Below are 20,112 nucleotides of genomic sequence, written 5' to 3' on the forward strand. Positions count from 1 at the left end.
AGCCTTTTCCTTATTGTCATCACCTCTCGAAGGAAGGATGGATTATCTAAGTAGGCAGTGGTACAATCTCATGGCTTATAATGCCGTATGTGGATCCAATTAAAAACGCATGGCTTTCTTTTCAAAATGGGCTCTATATTATACCCTGAACCAGATCAGATAAATGCACTTATCTGCATTGGCTAACTGCTTTAGATGCAGGCATGTCTGTGAGGATTGGTTCCATAAAATATATCTCTGTCCAAAATTATTTTCTTTTTGGAGCAAGGTTATGGAGGGGCTAAGTCACAAACTTCAAGTATTAGGCAAACCCAATCTACAAATGGGACTATTTGGGATTCCCCAGGTTGAGTGCTCATTTAACATTACATTAACAACTTTTATATATCGGGTCACTAGCAGCAAATCATTGATCTTGCAGAGATGGAAATCAGTGCATGTACCAGGATTCGGGCTCTCGGTGGACAAAATGAAAGGCGTTAAGAAATATGAGAAACTTTACCCTCAAAGGATTGGCACAACCAAAAAAGCTGCAGAAATGTGGGCTCTGTTTTAGGGGGGGTTTGAATCTAATGGTGAGCACTAACAAGGTAGTGGTAGAGTAACGGTTTTAGATGTTTAGATTGTTTGTTTTTTGTTCGATCTATCATGCGTTTTTGTTGATGAACCAATATTGCTTGTACAAATGTATTTCTCTCATCTTAATTATTTAAAAGATTATAAAAAAAATTAAAATGAGATTTCTTGCCTGGTCAAAGATGGACCACATTTCATATAGATCTCTGTGTGTTATTGGATCTCACTCTACATGCATGAGTAACACCACCTGCCAACAAATCTTTTGCCATGGAAACATCATTGGTGGATAGGATGTTTCACAGAACCCTGCAGACAGGGACATTTCAGTTGCCACATTGAGTGGGAATTTCCCCTTCATGTCTATCTCCTTTGCACATTATGCAAATCCTCCTTTACTCCATTCATAAAACATGGCAAGGATCATTCATAAACCTATCATTGATTCTACAACCATTCTGAAAATCTATTCTCCTTCTTACCCTCCTTGATGTTCCAGTCAACAGCTACTGCATGATCATCTGTTTCACGGCTCTAGCCTTTGAGGATGCTTGTATTTTGCACTTGCTCCTGGGCTGTGGAAAGCTCTGCCCTGGACCCTCACCCTGCACCCCCTTGTTGCACCTTCAGAAAAAAAAACTGAAGACACATCATTTGTGCTCTGTTTAACATAGCTCTTCTGTCTGCAGCAGGTTCTCTCTTTCAGCATCACCAGACATTGGCGTGGTAGTCCACTTCACACACCCTTATAAAAGTACCAATAATATCAGACTTACTTATGCCAGACCCTTCAGTAGTTTAAGTGATCTTAAACTTGATGGAATTGGTTACACATTGTCACAATGAAAACACACATAATCGTTAATGAACTTTCCATAATTCATATATATACCAGTTACCGAATTATTACATCACGGTCTTCAGAAATTACAGAAAATGCACCTCCTCCCTCCATCACTAGACATGTAGAGCATGTCCTTTGTGGTTTGACCAGTCCTACCTAATTTGTCCCCTACGCTTCAATGATAATGAAATCAGCTTGTCACCTGTTTATGGAATGTATCTGGCACATTCTACTTATGTTATTTGCTGTGTTTGAAGCTTTTTCTATACAACACCAATTTTCCTCCCTGTAAAAATCTAAAATAGAATCTACCTAATTTATTACATCACATCATGGAAGCCACATACAATATGGCTGAATAACTGTGGTTATAATTTACATGGGAGTGTCCCTGACCTTATTTAGATGGCTGCTACATATTGATCCATATTCCTTAGCCAAAATTAGTTATGGTTACCTGCTACTATTGGGGGTTCTTTCTACTATTGGGGTATCCTATCCATAAATATATTGTGTCTGCAGATGTTGCACTATGTGAAGTCTGTCCGGAGAAGGAACTTTGATGGAAAAGACCCCTACTTTGATGCAAACGGAGACTCTCCGCCTTTCTTTGACTTGTTGTACTGGCACATGACATCCAGTAACACCAGCAGCTTGGAGAGAGTGGGCACTTACGATGCTAAAGCAGAAAGAAGCCATCAACTTATCATCAACCAAAGCATGATCTACTGGGGAGGTAAATTTACTCAGGTAAGACATTTGCTTAAGGTCTTTAGAGCAAGCCTCCAGAATTAGCTTGCAGTCTAAATGATGTCTAGATAAAATAAAGGGCCTGTTTTAGAGTTTTGTGTACTGGCAGACAATCCTCCATCAAAGGGTAATGCATCCATCCACCATGCAGACAGTATACTGTTTGCCATATCTAGAGTTTACTATTATTCTTTGTCAGTTTTCTCTGTAAGGGAAATTGCCATCTTTGGTTATTACTCAGTTAATATTGGTAAAGCCATATTTAGACTTGTAAACTGTCACATCAGCGCTGACAGTTTGTTTGACCAGCATGATGGAGGATGTTAAGGTATGAAGTGTGTGTATTTGTTATATTCTTCCGTCAAAATGGCGGACATGTTGATCACACTTCACTATGCGAACACCAATATGACATACCCCAATGTAATAAAACATACACACCTGTGTTAAATCAACTAAAACAAACAATATAAAAGGAAACCTTCGAACTAGAGTGTCCTTTCTTCTACACTCACATAACAGATTAATAACATTTATTTTATTTTTTACTTGTAGTTACTGATTAAGGTTTTATTTCTGGTCACAATGCCAGGTAGATGAGCGCCTGGTTTTTCTGAAAGAACTGACAAAAAAATGGAAGTTAAAATAGTGAGTGTGAGCCACAATCATTTGGATATTTCTTCACACTTAGCATTACAGCATGACAGTGCTAGAATAGACTGAAATAACAAAAATGTAAAATAATACATATCTAACACCTACACGTTTACCTTTCTATAAAAACCTTTGAGGAATTTGTAAATGTGTCATCTCCATTCACATAATGCTTGGTATGGAGGAGCAGCGGTTAAATCAGAAGACGACAGAACCTTCTATGTGGTACCTGTGAAGAGTAGAAGGATAGGCACGGCGCACTGCGTTTTCTAGAATACTGGGTGAGTACGATGTGGTGTTGTTTTACGGAGGTTAAAGGTGCTCCTACAGGTGACGCAACTGTCCTAATGCGTCCTAATGGTTGAAGAGTTGAGTGCGCTACATAGATGAACATTTGAAACTGTTTATTTAACATTGAGGAACTTATTGTGTTTTCCGCACAAAGACCCTTATAAGTGTGCCCAACATCAGGGATGTACCTGTGAAGAGAACATAAATGAGTAGACCTGTTTTCCTTCTGACCTTACACTAGAAAGTAACCTCAAGAGTCATTACACTGTCCTCCCTTTCTATGTAATAGGGTTTGAAAATCTACAGCACTCCATTCCTCAAACAGCCCAGCTCATGCTTATACCTCAAGATGTGAACAATTGCAGATTTCTCCTACTAACACGTGTTATCACAATTGTGACTATGCAATGCTTTTAAGAAGTGTCTCAACAGGATGGCATACTACCATCATGAAGCTAATTTTGACCTTACTTAAATATATTCCTTCATTGCATCTGCAACCATTATATATGTAGAGAAGGAATCCTTTTTGCCCTGATCACACCTATTTTTTGACTGATGCTGGTTGTTACTGACTGAAAGTTCCCTGGGCTCTGCTAACTAGGCCCAGGGCCAGTACTCTTTCCTCTAAAGGTATATGGTAACTATCATAATTCTTATTGGCAAAGACAACCTACCTGTAAGTCCCTAGTTTATGGTACGGCATGTCGGTTTTCAGACTCCAGTGGATTTAATGCACTTAACACCTTCGAGTCTCATGACAAGCTCAGCTCGTCATGAGTCATGGTGCTCGTGTGCTCATGACGAGCCTTAGAACACTCGCATGGTGGGCAAATTCCCCTGCTGTGCGAGTGTCCTAAAGGAACGGGTATGGTCATGACGGGCTCACCTCGTCATGAGCACACGACCACCGTGGCTCATGACGAGCTGAGCTCTGATGAGATGAGCACTGATGTGATGTATTTTTAAAGCCAGGCCTGTCTTGCAGGCTGGTTTTAGAATAAAACTATTGCCAAATAAAACTTTTGAATTAAAGGTATTTCTAAAGTCACAAACCACATTTTTTTAACTTATAAGGGAACCCCAAGGTCCGGGGAAGGTGCTGCAGGGCTAGGTGCATTGTTAAAAAAAGCAGGGACAATATAAGATATGCTTTCTATGCTCTGGTTAGGAAAAACAGCCAAAGTTGTTTTCCCTATTGTAATGCTGCTGGCCCCATATGCTAACACAGGAAGGCTTTAATACACTTCATAAAGTCTAACTTTTGATTGGAATAAGCTAGACATAACATTAAAAGTGTCAGAATGATGGTTACAATAAATCCAACAACCAGCTTATTATCCTTAAGTTACCTACAGCTGCCCTGTAGCGGCCTCTTCAGATTGGTCAGCCTTTTACTACTTGAGCCAAGCTTCTATCTACATAGGCGTGAGGAGGGCTGGGGCGGCAACAATACATTCATTTGGTGGGGGGAGATTTGCTTTCTGGAGAAGCCAGGGAGATGGAGAGTGTTGGGGAGATGAGCTGGAATTCAAAGACAGGAGAACAGATGTCAAAGGTACCAGGCCAACCCTCACTTCCTTGATCTCCAGCCAAATGGGAGCCCCCCTAATTAGATTATGAGAGGGCCCGGAAGGATAGTGTCGTCAGATGTTAGCCACACAAATACACATCAAGGGGAGAATTTCTCCATTTAGATTTTTGAAAGAACAGTGCATTCTGGGTAAAACATATGCCACTCTTTGAAGGAATGGATCATAGCAGAGGGAAGTAGTTTTAACCCTGTTGGTTCAGGTCTTCCCCCCATCCTGCCAGCCAAGAAGCTTCTCAGATCACTGCCTTGAACATCAGAAGAAGATGACTGCTCTGCTGGACCCTTAGACTGCCCCAAAGAAGGCTTACCTTCCAAAGGACTGTACCTGCTACACTCACAAGGGTCCATAAAGAACAGTTTATGCCTGATTCAAAGGAAGAAAGTGGACTCCCTGATCAGCAACAGGTACAACAGAGCTGGAAGAAGTCACCCACCAAGCCAAAGAGAGGACCACCACAGCTGACCAGTTACAACTAGATTTTTCCTGGACTGTGCAGGTGCATTGGAGGAAATAGAGACTTAGCCCCCAAGAGACAATCTAGAGTCCCTGAACCCTTGTCTGAAAATAATAACCCTTGGTTTCCCCAAAGAAACTCAGAACCAACAAGACCTCAAAGTTTGGATACTTTCTGAAAAGTTTTACAGAAGAGCTCCAGGAGGAGACCAGGTCAACGTTGAAAGTCAAGCCTCCGCCGTCGACTTGTGGATCAGCCTGACTGCGGTAGTTTGTCCTGCTGAAAGCTCTTCAACTCCTCGCTATCGATGTTGAGAACAAAGACTTCGAGACTCTCCAAGGCATAATGCTGCAGCAGTTCATATGTTGTTGAATCAAACTCCACAACCACGTAGTGCATTTCCAACTCCTTGACCAATGCCAGACTGGCTTTCTCCAAGGTCACAGCACAGAACCAGCATTCACACACAAAGTAGATGGTGTATTAAAAATACTGGATCAGGATAAATCATGCCTTCTTATCCACCGTGACCTATAATCGCCTTCATTGACAGCGTGAACACCACGTACATGTGCTTTTGTTTCCTTTCCTTGTAGGCACTAGGGTGCCTGGGAGTTGCCTGGCTCTTGACTGCAGCTGCCATCTTGGAAAGGCGGACTTTTGATTGTTTTATGCATTTCATGTTCACACAGTTATTTAACTTGATTTTAATTTTACAATAGCTACATCTCATAAGGGAGCTTGCAAGCGTAGCCAGGGTAGCTAGACCCCTGTTTAATTTTTATTTGCCCTCACCTTTCGCTTGCTCTTTCTGCTGCCCTTGCATGTAACCATGGCTGTGGCCACGCCCCCTCATATCCCTTGTTATGTATCATTTTAGATTCCGAATGGATTTTCCAGATTCATGCACTTAGATAGGTACAATTCGCGTTTCTTTATATAGGCATAGAAATCAAGCCCTTATTTAGGCAAAGCCCATGCTACCCTAATACAGGCATGGCTACTTCCATCTGTTCACCAAACGTCACAACGGTTTCTTGGAAAACCAGCTTAATCTGTTAGGGACTTCCCCTTGCTAGAATATCGATTTCTCCAAGAACTCAGTTAGTTTTACAATGAACAACTATTCCCCAGGAGTTCATTCATGACGTTCATATGCCTGACTTTACGTCAACTATGGCATTCCTAAACACCTTCAAGGTATAAATATACCTTAACTTGCTATGGCAAAGCACGGTGGTTCGGAGCAGTTTGACGACCTACTTGCCCGACGCAGCTCGCTACAGCAAGTGCCGAAGAAAGCCGACTCTCCAGCTGACGCACTGATGAGGAAGCTGCCCTCCTCTGCTGAGAAATCCAGCTCCAGTGTTTCTGACTCCCCTTGCGAGGTTATGGGAAATCGAGTCCCGAGACAGAGATACCAGACCTCCTTCATTGTAAGGTATAGAGCTGATTAGAACCTAGAGAAACCTTTGGTAGATTCTTGGCAAAACATAACCTTGCAAAAGACAATACTTACTTCTTCCCTCGTACTAGACTTAGGTTAGGTACATTGGGGTAGGCGTATTTTAGAAGCAACAGTTGAGTATTTTAGCCTGTGTATTTATGTATGTATTTAAATATGGCTTAGAAACCATACAATGCTCTTACAGCATTATTTTATAATACTATTCTCACTGTACGCATTATACTTTGCATTCTGTCTAACGATTGTAGCAGTTCACTTCTCTTGCATGAGAAAGAAGACTGTTCAATGAACCTTTTTATTGAAAACGCCAGTCTCACTATTTCTCTGAAAACTCTGAAGAAACGAAGCATGCACAATTAATTGACTGAGTGAAATACTTATCTATTGTTTCCACGACTCTGAACATACGTTTTATTCTTGGGGAAACAAAGTTATCATGTTTATGCGGTTGTCAGAAACTAATCCCTTCTTGTGAATTCGAGAAAGTTTTAGTGACCTCTGAGCTAGCTGGCACTGACAATTAAGTTTAGTATATTCGATAGAGACCTAGTTGACGTAAGTCCTATGTCAAATCTATAGGATATATTATTCCAATGCGCAGAGCCTAATGGGAATATAGGAACTACACAACATGGCGCCCAACATTGGGTAAGGCACTAATTTAACGCTGGATAATAAAGTAACTCAGTTGTGCTTTTTTCAGAGACCCCTTTTTTCCGTAATACTCCAATAGACGTCTGGACTGGGTAAAATGATAAAATATCCGCCATAGCTGAGTAGGACGAAAATTCTTGGTATTAGCTTTTTTGTTTACTCAACGTTGAAGGATACAGTATTCCAAAAATATTGTGTACCATATCTTTGTTTCCTTGAAACTTGCTCTGCAAAAGTTTCATTAAACAATGACCGAAAACGAGGACAACAACTCGACTGAGGGTAGAGGCGACAACGCCATACAAGCTTTAAACTTTACAGGCTTTAATGAAGCCGATGAAGATGCTATAAGCATTCCAGAAAATTTAAGAAAAGCCATTACTATAAAACTTAAACGAAATGGCCTATCATCAAGAGGTGGTAGGGTAGTTTTTGTGATAGAGACACATAAATATCACAAGACAGAGGTATTCTATTCATGGATAATCTTCCCTGAAGCAAATCCAGCAACTAAAGTGTTTCACATCTACAAAGAAGATGAACCACCTATGGAATACATTACTTTCGAGGATATTGAAATTCCAAAACATACCAAGAGCATGCGCTCTGGTTTAAAGGCGCCCTACAACACATAAATCACATTACCAGGGTCGGTCCAATAGGTAGACCAGGAGCAACATGGCTAGCTTTAGCCAGCTAAAGACCTGACCCTGATATTGAAGCAATGTCGGATGAACACTTACTTAGTAATATACAAAATCTAATAGAATTACACAGTTAAAGGTCTTTATTAAAAAAACACTCCTACTCTTCCAAAAAAGAAGTGGGAGAACACTAAACAAACTCCTAAAGAGAATCGTTCCCAATCCAGAGTCAGGTCTCCTCAAAAGGAGCCCTCTGAAAGGAGGTATAACCTTAGGAATAGGGATAATTTCAGAAAACCTGATAGATATCAAGATACTGATACAAGTTCCTCTCGTACCTTTCAGACTTCGTCTCAGAAATCCGAAAGAAGAGGATGGTCAGAACACAAGGAAGAATGCGTGAAGTCCAAAGATGATCAACACGTTCCAAAAAGCAAGAAAACTCAATTCACCAAAAAGAAGGTAGCAGGTCTAAAAATCAGACATGCGAGGATCTTGAGGACACAACTCAAGAACGGGGAGTGGGCTCAGATAATGTTGGACAGCGCAGCAGAAGTCTCCATAGCTCGCAAGAACTTGAAGGATCATCTGGAGACAGTGGACTTGAATGAACTCATTCAAGTTGAAACTGCAGATAACAGGGTAAGTTGTCCACATAAGTTATATGAAGTAACACTCTGGATGGAGGGAGATATAAAAAGAAAAGTGGGAGCACTCTTTTGAGAGCGACTCTCTCAAGTTTATGACATTCTTGTCGCTGAACAAGACTGGCCACCAGAATTTGTCAGGGGGTGCCCACATGGCAAAGACATCATTATGCCAGCCTTCTCCAACCACATCCCAATTCATTTAAAATATACCTATGCCAGGAAATGGGCAGTAGCCCAGGCTCCAGCATTATACACGAATCATGTAGGATGGGATGAGGATTCTCCTCACCATAAAATCCAATTGAAAACTCAATCAACCGCACAAAGGCAGTATCCAGTTAAACAGGAAGCTAAAAAACAGGTCAGGGAAATCTTAAATCAACTTGAATACTAAGAGGTGATTGAAACATGCACCTCGTTCATGAACAATCCTTTGTTTCCTGTCTCCAAAACAGACAATACATATCGTCTAGTTTTGGATTACAGACATTTAAACTCTTGTTGCAAAACATTTGAATGTACAAAATGCACACAGTGCAGCATTAATGAATAACATTGTGCGTAAAATATACCACATGAGATATCTCTAACGGTTTCTTCTGTCAAAACATTGCATCACTTCTGTCGTCTCCCTCAGGGATTCAAGAAAAGTCCTGGGTTATTTTCAGCGATAGTAACAGAGTTACTACAAAGGTATGATGACGAAGCTCTGTCATATGTAGATGACATCTATCTAACAGATGATGACTTGGACAGGCACTTGAATCGAGTGAACACCATTATATTGAGCTTCGCCTCTGAAGGGTATAAATTCAATTTTAAAAAATCGAGAATTTCCCATCTCAACGTCCTTTTTCTGGGATATGAGTTATCAAGTAAATGCAAAAACCTGGCAGCTAACTTTTTAGAAAAGTGTGCGCTGCTCCAACCTCCAAAAACACTGAAAAATGTACAGTTGTTAATAGGTTTCCTGAATTTCAGAAGAACATACATTCTAAATTATGCAGAAAGGGTTAAACCTCTCTACGAATTAATCAAACCTGATTTCAAAACAGTTAATTGGACACAAAAACAGACAGAAATTTTGCGTTCAGTCCAAACAGACATGATAGCAACTAAACATTTACAAACACGCGTAAATGTACGCAACCTAGTGATCTGAATCATTCCAGGACGATACGGATTCATGTACAAAGGGCCAGATGTAGGTAATTTTAAATTACCACCTCTTAAATACCGATTCATACCGAATCGATATTTAAGAGGTGGTAAAATAGAGGGGGGGAGATGTAGGTATTTCAGGTTCGGTAAATACCGAATCGTTAAGATTCGGTATTTACCGAATCTGTAAATACCGAATCGGTATTGACCATTGATTCCTACAGGCCTTGAAGCCCATAGGAATCATTGGGCAATACCGATTCTGTAATTACAGAATCGGTATATACCGAATTTTGCAAGGGTGCAGGGGGTGTCACTTTGACACCCTCTGGCACCCCTAAAATAGGCATGTGCGCCATGTGGCACACAGACATACCCTAAGGGCATGTCTGTCTGTCACATGGCTAGATGTGAATGCACACATGTGCATGCACACCTGAATTCGGTATTTTAACACCCAATTGGATTGGGTGTTAAAATACCGAATCTGAAAGGCCTGCGGCACTCAAAGATGTGCCACCTACATATGCTTTTACAGACTCGGTATTTTTACCGAGTCTGTATTTACAGATTCGGTAATTTTACCGAATCTGTAAATACAGATTCGGTAAAATACCGATTCTGTAAAGCATGCTCCTACATCTCAAAATCCAATTACCGGTCGGTAACGGCCAAATTCGGCCGTTACCGACCGTTAATTGGCCACCTACATCTGGCCCTTAACCTTTAACAAAGGAAAAAAGTACCAATAGCTTACAAATCACACTTGCACACACAAGCAGAAATGAAGTTCAATTCAACAGAAAAAATTCTGACAGCGGTTCAAACTGCAGTTGCAAAAGAGAGAGCCCTCACACAGGGTAAGAGCATAATGGTTGTTACACCTGTACCTGCCTTAGAGGCAGTGACGAAAGCGAGCATTCCGAATGCTAAGGCTTTACATCCAAGATGGATACAATGGGTTAAATCTCTTGCAGTGTCAGACATTGAATACGTTTTTGACCCATATCTGAAGACACAATTATTTCTACAATATGAACAAGAATGTCCTCTGCCCACTGAAATTCTGCCTCTAGAGAAGTATGAATGTATAATGTATACTGACGGATCAGCACAGCCCGCTACGGGGGGGAAACAAGCTTATAGTGCTGCATGTGCAATCGTTAAAGGTCGCTGGTGAGATGACAAATTCCGACCTATGGTGACTAAAACACAGGGGCATATTATCAAGGGGGTTTATCTCCGCTTTTTTGGCTTTAAAAGCCAAGAAAGCGGAGATAAATTCCCTATTACCTAGCTGTCGCTAACACCAGTTAGCGACAGCTAGTAGGAGATAGCGACCATCTTGGGCCCCACTTTGCATGTCAGTGATATTTATCACTAATGACATGCAAAGTGGGCGTGCCAAGATGTTAGCGACTGGAAATAGTCGCTAACATCGCTATCTCCTATTACCAACTTTTGGAGATATTTGCGCTAAGCGCGAATATCTCCAAAAGCTAACACCTGCCCTGAGAAGTTCTTAGCCATGTAATCCAATGGGAGGTGGATAACATGGCTAAGAGCATTAGCTCGGTAATGCATGAATATCGCTGACTTTTCAGCGATATTCATGCATTGCGGCCATTTTTTATCGCATTTGCGATAAACCTTGGTAATACCAAGGTTTATCTGCGATAAAAATCGCCGCAGCTCAGCGGTAACATTTTGTCTCTAATCAAGCAATAGCGATAATTATCGCTATTGCTTGGTAATATGCCCCACAATCTCTAGGAGATTGTACAGCTCAGTGAGCTGAACCACACGCATTCAAGATGGCGCTTGAAAATACTGATCGCGAATTCCCCACACTTATAGTTTGCGATTCGTATTACTGTGTTCAATCTTACAATGAATACTTGCAGAACTGGATTCAAAACGGTTTCAAAGATGCAAAAGTTGGCACAATCAAGAATAGGTTGCTTGGGGAACAAATAGTTCAGTTACAACAAGAACTACAAAACACTCACATGATACATATACTGAGTCACCAACGTGATGGCGTTCACGTTTCAGGGAATTCATTGGCTGGTTAAGCCGCCAAGGCAGCTGTGCAAATGGCTTCCGTAGCTGCAATCACTCATTCAAAAGCAAAAATATACGGCAAAATAAGGCAAGCTGTCATGCTTTGAGCAAAGACATTAGTAAAACATTACCAAAAGGCTTTCCACTCAAATACTCATACATAACTGATTTGAATAATGTTCCATTTGCTCGAATCCCTGGAGTGGGGATAGAGTAATTCCAAACATGGAACATAGATTAGGACTAATCTTAGCAGCACATGAAGGGCTTGCCTCTGCACACGTAGGTGTTATTGCCACAGTGTCATTATTAAAACAGAGATACGGATGGCCGCGCATGAGGAAACAAACCAGAAACTATGTTTTGGAATGTGAAATATGCCAAAAGATGAAAGTCTCTACTGTGAAACGTCCTGCGCAGACGGCCCTGTTAATTTCAGATAAACCATTAGCTTGCTTTTACCTGGACCACTACGGTCCCTTACAAAGGTATGGTAACTACAAATATATCATGGTCGCAGTGGATTCGTGCTCAAGATTCATTTGGATGTGGCCTCAGTGCTCGGCTGACGCTCGAACTGTTATAAAAGATTTGCGAGTCTTTATCGCCACATACGCAGTCGGCATGCTACATTCTGACCAGGGTCCTGCATTTAGCTCTCGAGCTTACAAGGAGGCCATGGCCAATCTGGGCGTTGCATTGCGGTACTCTAGTCCATTCTATCCTGAGGGAAATTCTGTAGTGGAGAGAAAAAACCGGGACATAAAGCAATCTATAACAGCTAGGGTATTAGGCTTGGGTGACGAGTGGGTAAAACATCTAATGTGTCCAACGTAGTCTTAACAATCTGCCAAGAAGTTCTCTAGGGGGTATCACTCCATATGAAGTCCTTTTTGGGACCAGAATGATATTATCGGACCTCGATTGTCAGACTTCAGTGGTAGAACAAAAAACCTTTGATATCAAAGATCGTTTGGCTGTTTTGAAGGACTTAAATGAAATAAGGCAAAGACAAAGGAACGTGCTCCTGAAGCCAACAACCACTGAAGAGAAATAGACCGTCCCAGCAAGGCCTGTCTGGATTGCAAAGATTGGGGATCTAGTCAGAGAAAAGATCGCGGACAAGAACGAATTTGGGCCTTCATACAGACAACCGGTAGCTGTCATAGCCATCCACAGATCAAGAACAGTATTACTGCCGCCCCTTGCTGGAAAGAAGGAGAACAGGTTTGTGTCAATCGACCTGGTAAAACCACATCATGTGTCCGATCATAAGCAGTAGGCCAAGTGGACTCCAACGATGTAGCAGACGCCCGAATCAGGCTACTATCCAAGAGGTTCAAACTGAGAGACTCATCGCCTTTGAAGAATCTGCAGTGCAAAATGAAGGACTATGCAACAAAGCTATGGAACTTGTACCTCTTGAAACCCAAATAACAGTTCGCCAAGAAACACCTGTCTACAATGAAATAACATCTGACTATACAAATGTAACAAGTGATCAAGTGGTTCCAGCGATTTCAAAAAATCCTGATGCAATCCCAACAATTGACAGAACTGCCTCTAGCTATTTCATTAACTTTGATACGTTTTCCGTGGATCCCAGTGAACCTGAAACAACGCCAGTAAAAAGAACTTTGAAAGAATAAGCAACAGAACTTTTTCCATCACCTGGAAAAGACGTATCTGGTTTCACCATGGATTGAACTTTGGATTGTGTTGGGTGTGCTTTTTCTTCTACTTTGTGTGACTCTGGTAATATTATTGGGAATGCTGATAAATGGAAGATATCTTAAAAAGGACACAGCAAGTAAGAACATCAACTTACTCCTCAAGCCACACAAATCATCTCTTCGTGAACAAAGAGACTTGTCATCAGTGAACATCACAGCCGTTCCTATACCAGATGGTATAGCTTGGGACAGAACTGATTATGACTTTTTGGGCCCGTCTGAGCTGTTGAAGATTCTACACCAGTTCAAGATTTCCTTGAATGACTTTGTTTCATCTAGTGCCTTTTCTGATGATTGGGACTTCGAGACAGTTAATAATATGATGTCAGACTTAGAAATGTCTGCTGTATTTACAAATCATGAATACTTAGAAGGTTCATCAGATTATGAACAAATGTATTGTTATAATCACGATGGTAAAAATTTCTTGCACAAATCTGCAAACCCTAGAAATTTATTAATGTATAACCAATGGGAACATTGTCCTACACCACCAAAGGGTAGCTCAAAAACATTTCATGGCAAATTTCCATACGTTTCAGGTTTTAATACTTCCAATTCAGAATCATTTTACTTTAAAAATGTTAATAAGACAGGAATGAAAAGTATGTTGACAAATACCAAGCAAATTTATTCTGCAGCCTTTTATACTCAGCTGTCTACATTAGGTTTCGACTTTTGGAAAGACAACATTGAGACGAAAACTGTCTGGGGCACAAAAGATTGGCATGTGCAGGGGATAGAAACTTTATTTAGAGCCTGCATCATCCCAGAGCAAATAATGTTTTTGAATGACACTGTCCAACAGACGTCTTGTCTTGGGTTAGCCAAGATAAAAGTTTTGAACAACCCGTCCATACCTACACCTACACCTTATAGTGATAACACTTAAGAGGGGGAGGTCGACGTGCATACTATTTTGCATCACAACAGAACAGATTAGAAAAAAATGGTTAATCTGGCCCACAGACACAACACCTGTCAAGATAGATTCCTGAATAAAATACAGGGGTTTAAATTCACTAGACCAGATCCAAGATATGTTCAGAGACAGCATCCAGGAATAGTAACAACATACAGTGTAGGGAAGCTATGCCTCTAATGGCTACATTGATCTACACTTAAGGATGTAAAACAACACTTATCTTTATTTAAAGATGGCGCTGATCCTAGAGAATTCTTGCTAGGACCAAGAACACCGCGTCATAACTGTTTTTTATACGCCGGTATCTATGCTATGTGAAGCATGGAAGATTACGCAAGCAGGAACTGCAGAACAAATACGAGAAACTGATTGTAATAACTTAGAGAAATCTCTCTCTGTAGTTGACAATGGGTTAACGACTCTGTCGTCCAGGATATATTCTTTGGACAGCATAGTATCCTCTGCCATAGACATCATGGAACAGGACTTGGTCATGTTGCAACATGGTCAGTTGCAATTACGTTCTATAATGCTATTAGGCTGGACGTTACAAAACCTACATTCAGGCTATGTGCCTTGGCGTCTAATGAACACCACGTCACTTTTTTCAGAATTTATTCTCACTGATAAACAGATCAAACTGGCATAGAGGGGAGCAGACTATATGGTGCTGAGCATTGAAAAACTGGAAAGATTGCCATTTAGTGTCGCTGAAAGACCAGCCACAGAATGGATTATACACGGAACAATCACTGTGCTTGTTTTCCATTTTCAGTATTGCTTAAAACATATACCAGCAGGCATATATGAAAGGTTGAGTAAAGAATACATCAAGACATCCTGGGAATTATCATACACACACAGATGTTGGAATGGGGGGAAAGAAGTGTTTCTTAATGGTAAAAATTGTGACAACGCACTAAGCGGTTCTCTCCTTTGTCAGGGTATTAATTTACACGGGCCTGCGATGGTTCCTCTAACAACTTATCCTGCCACCTGCAAGGTTCACTAGCTGCGGTGATTGATCCAATTTTTGGACAACTTTCTAATGGAAGTTACCTCATGTTGAATGATCACAGCTGCTGTGGCATGTTGCCAGGTTTACCCTATCTAGTAACTGTGTCAGCCAGGGTCGCTTGCTGTATGCAAGTATTGTTTCCTAAAACCAAAACAGACTGGGAGTCGCCACTTTGGCCTTTACTGAACATCTCATCCATACAAATTGATACTTTAAGCAGAATGAAAGCCATTCTTGTACAAAAAACTGTGCCACTGACCTCGGCCAAAGAGACGTATGATCTGCAAGCCGCAAGGTCTTCTGCAGAGATACATGCCCTTTTAACTACAAATTGTCCTATATATTTCTCGGAAAATGTTAAGTTGTATCTTAAACATGTTTGATGCGAGCAGTGACGGCTCATGCACTGTGTTGTCCCCATGGCTACCAATTCTGATGACGGCATTTGTTGAGATCTCACAGATGCAAAATGCTACTGTTGAGGTACGAGAAACGACAGGCACACAGGTTCCATCTAATATGAACATTGCTAATGCGACCAATGCTGATGGTGATGCTTCACATCTATGTGCGGTTGATCTTCTTAACAAGGTAATCCAACTTTCACCTACAATGGTAGATTACTTGTTGACAGACTTAGAAGATGTTTTGTTCTCTCCAAGCCCTGACACTGACTTTTGAAATTTGCACACAGTGTTCTGAGAGACTTTGAATTCGACCTTCATTTTTTCAAAACAACGTTCAACTTTGGAACTCTTTTTCCTATGATTCATTTTTGTTTTCCAAATTGGTATTTTTTGTTTTTGGCACAAAGTAATCTGCTTAAAGTAGAACTATTCATAGAGAACTAGAATTCTTTGAAAAACTTCCAGAGACAATATTTGACCGTATCAATACCAACAGTTATATTTACTATGACATGGAATGGTTTCGGCACTTTTTTCTTCTGTATTTACGAGCCATTTCATGAATGTATTTTTGTGATTCATTCAGACAGCATTTTCAAATGTCAAACTATATGCTTTGAATGACACATTGCTTTAAATGCGTACAGCACAAATGCTCTTTTCGTGTACAACCGGTACCAATGCATTTTTATGTATTTTGGGTGGTTTTTTTTTAACGCATCATGTTTAGATATATTTAACATGTTTAGAACTTAGTAGAAGTCGTACATAAGAAAGTGGAGTGGGTGTTGTGTATCATTTTAGATTCCGAATGGATTTTCCCGATTCATGCCCTTATATAGGTACAATTTGCGTTTCCCTTTTTATAAGCATAGAAATCAAGCCCTTATTTAGGCATAGCCCATGCTCCCCAAATACAGACATGGCTACTTCCATCCGTTCACCAAACGTCACAACGATTTCTTGGAAAACCAGCTTAAGCCGCTAGGTACTTCCCCTTGCTTGAATATTGATTTCTCCAAGAACTCAGTTAGTTTTACAATGAACAACTATTCCCCAGGGGTTCATTCATGACGTTCATTTGCCCGACTTTACGTCAACGATTGCATTCCTGAATACCTTCATGGTATAAATATACCCTTAACTTGCTATGGCAAAGCACGGTGGTTCGGAACAGTTTGACGACCTACTTGCCCGACGCAGCTCGCTACAGCAAGTGCTGAAAGAAGCCGACTCTCCAGCTGACACACTAATCAGGAAGCTGCCCTCCTCTGCTGAGAAATCCAGCTCCAGTGTTTCTGACTCCCCTTGCGGGGTGTTGGGAAATCGAGTCCCGAGACAGAGATAACAGACCTCCTTCATTCTAAGGTATGGAGCTGATTAGAACCTAGAGAAACCTTTGGTAGATTCTTGGCAAAACTAAACCTATGCAAAAGACAATACTTACTTCTTCCCTCGTATTAGACTTAGGTTATGTACTTTTGGGTAGGCGTATTTTAGAAGCACCAGTTGAGTATTTTAGCCTGTGTGTTTATGTATGTATTTTTATATGGCTTGGAAACCATACAATGCTCTTACATTATTATTTTATAATATTATTCTCGCTGTACGCATTATACTTTGCATTCTAACGATTGTAGCAGTTCACTTCTCTTGCATGAGAAAGAAGACTGTTCAATAAACATTTCTATTGAAAACGCCTGTCTCACTATTTCTCTGCAAACTCTGTAGAAACGAAGCATGCATGATTGACTGATTAAAAAACGTATCTATTGTTTCCACGACTCTGAAGATACGTTTTATTCTTGGAGAAACAAAGTTGTCATGTTTATGCGGTTGTCAGAAACTATTCCCTTCTTGTGAATTCGAGAAAGTTTCTAGTGACCTCTGAGCTAGCTGGCACTCACAATTAAGTTTAGTATATTCGATAGAGACCCAGTTTACCTAAGTCCTACGTCAAATCTGTAGGATATATTATTCCAATGCGCAGAGCCTATTGGGAATATAGGAACTACACTACACCCTAACCCACCCTCAGATGCTGGGCAATAATCCAGGACCAAGAGCGCCATGCAGCCTTCATTGACAGTGTGGACACCACATACCTGTGTTTTATTTATCTTTCCTTGTAGTCACTAGTCTGCCCAGTAGTTGCCTGGCTCCTGACTGCAGCCACCATCTTGGAAAGGCAGACTTTTGATTGTTTTACAGTCATTTTAACTTGATTTTTATTTCACAGTAGTTACGTCTCACAAGGGAACTTGTGAGCGTAGCCAGGGTAGCTGTACCCCTGTTTAATTTTGATTGGCCCTCAACTTTAGCTTGCTCTTTCTTCTGCCCTCGCAAAAGCACCTGTGGCCACGCCCCCTCATGCCCCTAACCCACCCTAGATTCCAGGCTATAAAGCCAGACCACAAGCACGTCCATGCAGAAGGCACGCTGGTGGTGTGCCAAAGGCCTGCCAAAGGCAAGCCCGTCTGCGTCCATCCATGCTTGGACTGTGCTCATCACCAGCTACTCTACCAGGCTGTAGACAGATATTTTAGAACCGACGTCCAAACTTCACTACCCCAGTGAAGCTAAGCTTAGACTCATACTCATTTTTCACCACCTCCCATTGCATAATAAGAGGCCCCACATCTCTACCTCGACATCACAGGGGGCAAGAAAATCTCTGATCCCCTATATGCTTATAAATGCAAGTACTTAGGTAAAAAATGCTATTGCATATCACAAATTCAAAGAATCCCATCAAATAAAACGTTGTCACAGAAACGTGGGCCAATGCCTCATCTGACCTGGACTTGCTTCTGGCCATACCAGGAGGATTTTAAAATCCACAGAGTAGATAGATTAGGGACAAAAGGTGGGGGGATTGCCCAAATCATTAGAACCAATCTCAAATCTTGTGTCATACCCCTCCTTGACCATTTAGATTGTGAAGCTCTGGCCTTCAAGATCAAAATTGTTTTAACAGCATGCTGCCCTACCACACACTCAGGACGAAATCCTCATTTATTGATAACATTGGCCATCTTCCACAATACAAGGCCGTTTTTCCAAATTTCTCCATTTTAGGAGTAGTAAGTAAGTAAAATTTATATTGCACAATTATTTAAAATCATTGCAATATGCACATACTAAAATGGACATTCAAATGAAAAGTGTATTCAGGTCCGTTAAAAGAGACAGTAGAATTGATGGGTAGGGTAAAGGGAAGGAAAAGCAGAAAAAGCCAAGGGAATGTTACTTAGGGGGGTTAAAGTTCAGGCTTGATCAGATGATAGAGTCAAGCAGTTCATTTCTGTGATGAATTTTACAAAGCGAGTCGCCAACTGTGGCGAGTCCCCCTTCATACATGCCTCGAGCGCTTCTTGACATGTCCTGATGCCTAAAAGAAGCCAAATTGGTCTCAGCCAGAATATTCTTTGCGCCCGAAGGCAATGGCAGATGCAAAAAATGTGGGTTAAGCTTTCCTCTCCCTGGTTACAACAATGGCACTGAGAAGAGGCTTCTTTCTTTTATCCTTGGCCAAACTTATATGCCTTCAACGGAATTAGGCTAAAACGAAATCTCATCAGTTGGTGTTTGACATACAGCTTCATTGCTGATGCGAGATAAGATGGAAGAGTTTTCAGGGCATATAGTTTGGCAGCCCAAGTGCCATGAAAAAGCTGAAGAACCTGTTGCGTGTCCGATTGATTTGATAGGATTTTAGCTTACTTGGTTAAAAGCTTCGATTTTGTTTCGTTTGACAGAGAAGAGGACCATATATCCCCCACTTCGAGGGATTTGAGGCAGAATGTCAGGTATTTATTTCATGATGTAGTTGGGTTGTTAAGCAGGGGCCATATGCAGCTCTCCAGCGTATGGGGGTTAGCTTGTTTCGCTTTCAGACAGTATGAGACATATCTTGCACCCATAATCCAACGCATAGAGGATAAAGAAAATTCTTTCCGGATTTGGGCATGGGAAGTCGAATTTGGCAATCGAAAGACCCGGCGATAGCATGATGATTGTGCTCTATCTAGCCAGTTGTTCATTTTATCTTTAAAGATTATTGCACCAAAGGAGATTGTAGGAAGGAATTTTGCGTTGACCAATTTTATCAATGGGACAAAGTCCTGGGAATGCAGAGCACTCTTCGTTCTCATGAAGGCCCCCTCTAAACTACGAGCCACTGCCTGCATCTCGGTTGTATGCACCGAGCATCTCCCTTTATGA

General features: G+C 41.1%; 1 protein-coding gene across 1 annotated transcript in view; it reads left to right on the forward strand.

Moving 5' to 3' along the window:
• LOC144783927 (vomeronasal type-2 receptor 26-like) overlaps positions 1 to 20,112 on the forward strand; it is a 56,510-nt gene that overhangs the window by 17,502 nt on the left and 18,896 nt on the right. Inside the window, exon 2 of the mRNA XM_078662661.1 lies at positions 1,943 to 2,170. Within this exon, the coding sequence (XP_078518787.1) occupies positions 1,943 to 2,170 (228 nt within the window). The remainder of the gene's footprint in view (positions 1 to 1,942; positions 2,171 to 20,112) is intronic.

The sequence above is a fragment of the Lissotriton helveticus genome, chromosome 10 (genome assembly GCF_964261635.1).
Source record: "Lissotriton helveticus chromosome 10, aLisHel1.1, whole genome shotgun sequence".
In the NCBI taxonomy this organism is placed as follows: Eukaryota; Metazoa; Chordata; class Amphibia; order Caudata; family Salamandridae; genus Lissotriton; species Lissotriton helveticus.